At 42.7% G+C, this 5,942-nt stretch overlaps 1 protein-coding gene across 1 annotated transcript; it reads right to left on the bottom strand.

The window, feature by feature from the left end:
• Positions 1 to 253: 253 nt before the first annotated feature.
• On the bottom strand, positions 254 to 5,665 carry LOC123044361 (queuosine salvage protein). The gene is made up of 7 exons (XM_044467085.1): positions 5,425 to 5,665; positions 4,843 to 4,986; positions 3,195 to 3,293; positions 3,031 to 3,107; positions 2,632 to 2,740; positions 935 to 1,263; positions 254 to 612 (listed from the first exon to the last, which is right to left on the bottom strand). Exons 1-7 carry the CDS (start codon positions 5,492 to 5,494, stop codon positions 520 to 522), a joined length of 921 nt encoding a protein of 306 aa, XP_044323020.1. The 5' UTR covers positions 5,495 to 5,665; the 3' UTR covers positions 254 to 519.
• Between the last annotated feature and the right edge of the window lie 277 nt (positions 5,666 to 5,942).

The following is a 5,942-nucleotide window of genomic DNA, read 5'->3' on the forward strand; positions in this document are numbered from 1 at the left end:
GCTTGGATAAATGTATAAAACTTTATGAATATCCAACATCGGTGCATTTTGATTGTTATTGCATATGTTTGCACTTTGTATAAATTAATATTGATCTATATATGCATGTCAAATGGAGGAGACCGAACCTAGGACGGACATTTGAAGTATGGGGTTGGATGACCGACTCCACTAGCATTGTCTGCAAAAACACGTCCGGAGATGGATTCGAGATGTCCTAAGCTGGACCGCTTTCCAGAAGGATAGCCGCTGGTTGAATTTCGGACAAAACGCAAATTATTTTTTTAGATGAAACGCACAGATAGTTGGTACTACCACCACAATACATAGACGTAGTAACACCAGTTCTACCTATAAATCTTGATGACCCTACGGTAACAACAGCTTGCACTTTTGTGCACTCCTCGGAGAGGGACAAAATTTCAGTATCCATATGTAGCAGCAGCTAAAGGAGATCCCCAAGACGCGGCCGATCTTCCGCCGCGGAGAGGGAGGGTGGCAGCTGCTGCTAGCGTAGCCTCAGTAGTAAATGGAGAGGGTGCGGTGATGAGACAGCGCCATGTTCTGAACGCCTACCGACCAGAGCCAGAGGTCAATGTCAATGCTCAGAAGCTGCCAAGAAAAACACAAAAGCAAGAAGCAAGTCAGCCCGAGTTGAATCAAAATGCCACACACATTGACTGCTTTGCTTATAGCCTTATACTAAACTTAATGAAGTTGATCGTGCACTCAAGTAAACCTAATGAATTTGATCGGTCGTCTTCTCGGTGATACTAAAAAAGAGTGCAGGCTAAACATCAATCTGCAGCCGTTAGTTTGTGTTGTGTACCAGCCAGGAGTGCAGGTCAGAGAATAAATGGCACGAAAGCCTCAGGTGAACCTGATTCAGATGTGGTCATTCGAAAAAGACAGGAAGAGATTCAGATGCGCGTACCTGCTTCCCAAACTTTTTGTTGATGAGCTCCCTCATTTTTTCAACGGCATGAACAGAACAGGCACGAATCTCCACTTCCTCTTCGCTTCCAGGCACAATCTCGCTGTTTGAGTCGATGGAGCAACATAGGCTAGACTCGTAATTCAGGATGCCAAGCTCCCTCAGCACAGCAGGGACAATATAGTCGGCAAAGATGGTGATGGACTTGATGTCGTAGAACTCTCCGTAGTTTTCCCCCTTGAAAGCACCCCACAAATCAGCAACGAATATCTGGGCTCGCTTGTACAGGAAAACCTGGTGTCCCTTATAAAGTGAGTGGTCACGAAACCCTGTGGAAATCGAGTTACAACAAATCTGTCATCCCAGATAGATGCATTCTAATAAATATGTTAAAGAGTGTTACAACCAGTGTGCATTGAAATTTTCCCCAAGGCACAGTTTAATTATGATCAAATATGCACGAGAAAAGAAAGTAAAATATATCACCAGTCAGGACTTGGATAACAGTGGCTATCATCTATCAGTATCACCATAATTACACATGATATTGGTTGAATGACTCACAAAAAAAAAAAGGGCAACCTGGTGCATGTAGCTCCCGCTTGCGCAGGGTCCAGGGAAGGGTCCGACCACTTTGGGTCTATAGTACGCAGCCTTTCCCTACATTTCTGTAAGAGGCTGTTTCCAGGACTTGAACCCATGACCTCATGGTCACAAGGCAGCAGCTTTACCACTGCGCCAAGGCTCCCCTTCGGTTGAATGACTCACACATGTACAAAATAATATTAGGATGTACAGATGAACCAAATTGTGTCTGGCCATTTGCTATTTAGCATGATCTTTAGGGGTTGGGGTGGGAGCGCATACGCACAGTATACAATGTTGTATTTGCAAGTAAAACCAAAAGGAGCCAAAGTGCATCTGCTCTGGTGAAGTTTCCCTCGAGCATGTTCACAGAACGAAATGAGGCCAACTGGCAAGAGTTAAAGGCGTGTCTGAGCAGATAGCTACTTCATGCTACAGAAAATTGTCTCATAAGTTCAATGATCTAACCACTGAGTAGAAAAGAAAAAGAATAATGCTCAGTATTCTCAATCAACAAACATCCAAATCCAAAAGTAGGGACATCTAGGATGCAAGCTAACTGAGGTGTAAGCTGTAGCCACGTAAAGATCATCCATATCTTGTGGTCCTATGTGGATGTCCATGGCCCAGCCCATTATGCATATCAAGTGGTCCTAGCCACCTAGGCAAGTTCTGCATTTCTCTCATTGTTTCTGCCCACATCTAATTGGCCCATTTGACAAATGATCCAATGACTAGACAGGGGACAAGGAAAAAGGGGACAAGGAAAAGGACCAAGGTCTCCAAGATAGTAAAATGTATCTGCAGAAGCAGCTATTTGACTACAACAACAGACTAAACAGGAGCCAACGAAAAGATTGTACACCATTGAGTTCCTGTTCTCCAATATAGCTGGAGAAATACAGCTTAGCCATCTGGCCTAACTAAAACAGGACAGATGAAAATGATGCTATCTCCGCTATCTGGACGGCTACTCTGGTCTATCTTGAGCGCTGCCATGTTCGAACTTGGTTCCATTAAATGAAAAATGGAACCGGCACAGACGACACCTTTCCTCTAAAATAATGATGCTATCAAGATTAAGTGGAAGACAAGTGCGGTGGCAGATTTACCAGGAAAGTGACGGGTAATCAGTTCAATCAGAGATGCAGCAGAGTTTCCAGCAGACTTCACAAGATTAGCAGCCTCGCTGCCAAAGCTTCTTTCAAGCTCCAGACCAACCTGAATTAAAGCACCAGAACAAATAAATGCTTCAGAACCAAATTGAGATCAGTTGGCAAGAAAGTTTTTTGAATGTCGACATTAACATGATAGTTCTGATGGAATATAATCAGAGCATATTTGAAGTAAAAGTGGATAGCTATACCCAATTGCACTGAAGAAGATGGGTGTGACTTTGTAGTTGTTAAGTGACAAAGTATTCAAATAATATGAGCAATTGAGCAGAACACAGTGGGAAAATTTTAAAGTTCAACACCTCAATATACTGAATAAGCAACACAGGGTAGTACCTCATGAAGAAGGCGGACTCTTTCCTCCTCAATTGGCAGTGGGCGTGGCCAATTCAGCAGTTCTCGAAGTTGCGGTCCTACATTCCAAAAGTTGCATTTTCTTCCAATTAGTGGGAATTACTGGGAGTTATAGCTTCTTTTGCACAAAAACAGGGAAACTGTACCAGTATAATTCTTCAGACGATCTGCATCAAGTGCTGACTTATCTTTCTCTAATGCTAACTTGAGTCCAGAAGCCAAATTGTCATAGGTCAAGTCCTTGTCTATTCGATTAAGGAATATCATTAGTATAGTAAAATACATTGTAATTATAACACAAAGGAAAGGCATTTATCCAAATAAAATGAGTGGTCCAGAGAAGTCAATGGCAGTTAAATCCAACTAAACCCAGTAGAGAAACTAAGGAACATCAGGTAGAATAAAAGCTTGTGCACATTATATTTTGAGCTACACAAAAGTAACAATGTGGAGTGTAACAAAATCAAGATGCACTGTAATTTGCAAACAAAGGTAATAACTGAAATATAGCAGAAGAAAACTCAAAGGATTTTGTTAAAATAAGCTCAGTAATATAGTGAAGAACAGCAAAGAGAAATATCTATTACCTAGGGCTAGATAGTCGCGGCCAAAAAATAATTAATGGAAAGATACATTCTCTGAATAGCCCTAGTCATTGTCAACAAGTAAAGAGAGAAAAATATATCACCACTCCTCTCCCCTAGCCACTTGTTGGCAAAATAGCAACCAACATAAAAGGTTGTCGATCCAAGGAAAATCATGTGTAGCTACTAACAAGAAATACTTAAGGTAGAAATCTCTACTGTTAAAAGGGAGTTTGCAGTCGTGAACTCGTGATGGTACATCGTGGTTTGGTTTGGTTTCGTATGTTTGTTGGTTCCACATTAATTATGGAGAGTATAATTCTTTGGACGGGAGGATCATGTTAATTGTGGAGAGTATCAGTCTTTGGACGGGAGGATCGCGTTAATTATGGAAAGTATCATCAAGCATTGGATGTGAGAATCACGTTAATTATGAAGAGTATCATTCTTTGAACGGGAGGATCACGTTAATTATGGAAAATATCACCAAGCGTTGTACTGGAGGATCACTAGAATATTGATGCCCCCATTGCAAAACACAGGCAATTAACTAGTATCCAGAAGTTCCTTGTGGTGTATAAGCACTAGTGTATTGTCTAAAAAAAAAACTAAAGTGACGAGAAGAGGAATTCTGCACGCCTGAACATCTTAATACCCATAATAATTGTCAAGTAAAGAGAGAAAAATAAACCGCCACTCCTCTCCCCTAGCCACTTGTTGGCAACGTAGCAACCAACATAGAAGGTTGTTGATCCAGGAAACTCACATATAGCTACTAACAAAAAATATACTAAATTAGAAATATCCATAAGTTCCTTGTGGTGTAAGCACTAGTGCATTGTTTTCAGGCAACACGAAATTGATTTCGGCACTCTGAAAATCTAAAAAGCCTGAAGTCATGAGAAGAAGAATACTGGCTGCACAACCAAATGTTTTAATATCCCTAAACATTGTCAACAAGTAAGCAAAGAAAAATAAACCGTCCCTCCTCTCCCCTAACCACGTGTTATGCTATACAGGAGCAACAACACACGAATATTTTATACAGGAGCAAAAGAAATGCAAACATAGAGTGGCAATGTCTGATGTCTGTTAGTGCTAATATTTTTCAGAACTCCTTAAGAAAAATACTACTCATAAGACAAGGGCAATACCTCACTAGTAATTTCTACATGTTCAAAACACGGTACGTTCCTGGCTGAACTAATACCTGGCCAGAAGCAAAAGTTCAGTGCGTCCAAGACGAAGAGGTACTGCACAGTGAGCGGTCCATTGTCAAAGTAATGAATTCCTTCAAAATCCCACTCAACTTTTGGAACATTTCCCTGAATTTTATCCACGGCCTTCTCAATCTCTGTGAAACGAACAAACGGGGAAGAGGAACATAACTTATAACTTCACTTGGGAGATTTGTCACAAAACGAAGGAAGGATGAACATTGATATAAACATATAAAAGAAAAAGCAAAAATACGTATTCCATCAAGTTGTTCTTTCATAAGAAAATGGTGAAAGCTAACCAAAACAACATGTAAGAGAACAGGAATCCCCAACCTGAACATTGAAGTCCAATCCTAGAACATGAAAATCAACTCTGGTTTCTTGCAGGGTCAATCCGATACTGCTTAGAAATACAATCGACTAATAGCTAACCCAGAGGAACAGCGAAGCCTGTGAAGATGATACTGCGTGGCCTAAGAAATCCTAGTACCGTTCCAGAAAAAATATCCCTATGAAGACGATACTCCCCTCCCTGGTCGGAAAAATCCTAGTATCATTCGGGAAACGGATACCTAGCATGTCGACCTTGACGTGGGAGGAGCGGCTGGCCACCCAGGCCGCCGACGCGCGCACGGCCTCCATGGCGGCGGGGCGAATAGGAATAGGATAAGGCCGCGGGGGAGGTCGGGACAATGGCGAGTCGGGAGGATTTAGGGGTGGGTAGCGGGCGGAAACCGTGACGGCGGGGGGAGTGGTGGTGTGGCCCGTGACCGCGAGGGCGACGCGGGTTTTAGTATTTTTCCTCCGGAGGGGGGTTTTGGTTGGCCTCTTGCTGCCCTCTCGATGTGGGCCTCCAAGTGCCTCGGAGAACTCCCGCCTGGCAGAACACGAGGAATTGCGCAGTGGGGCGCGAGGCACGCACGACGACCCGGCTGTGCTGGCGTGCTCCGCTGAGTTTGACCCACCTCATGAACTGCTGAAATGACTGGATTGCCCTTCTTTCTCCTCTGCTCTAGGCCTATAGAGACGAATGCAAAAGTCCAAAACAAACCTTGAATTTGTATGCGAAAGCTAAATCAAACTCTGAACT

This window comes from Triticum aestivum, chromosome 2B (assembly GCF_018294505.1).
Source record: "Triticum aestivum cultivar Chinese Spring chromosome 2B, IWGSC CS RefSeq v2.1, whole genome shotgun sequence".
NCBI lineage: Eukaryota > Viridiplantae > Streptophyta > Magnoliopsida > Poales > Poaceae > Triticum > Triticum aestivum.

Coding starts and splice junctions, on each gene's coding strand:
- LOC123044361 (XM_044467085.1), bottom strand. CDS start 5,494: ATGGAGGCCGTGCGCGCGTCGGCGGCCTGGGTGGCCAGCCGCTCCTCC. Junction 3,108..3,194: donor TCGTCTGAAGAATTATACTG/GTACAGTTTCCC, acceptor TTTGGAATGTAG/GACCGCAACTTCGAGAACTG. Junction 613..934: donor ACAAAAAGTTTGGGAAGCAG/GTACGCGCATCT, acceptor TTTTCTTGGCAG/CTTCTGAGCATTGACATTGA.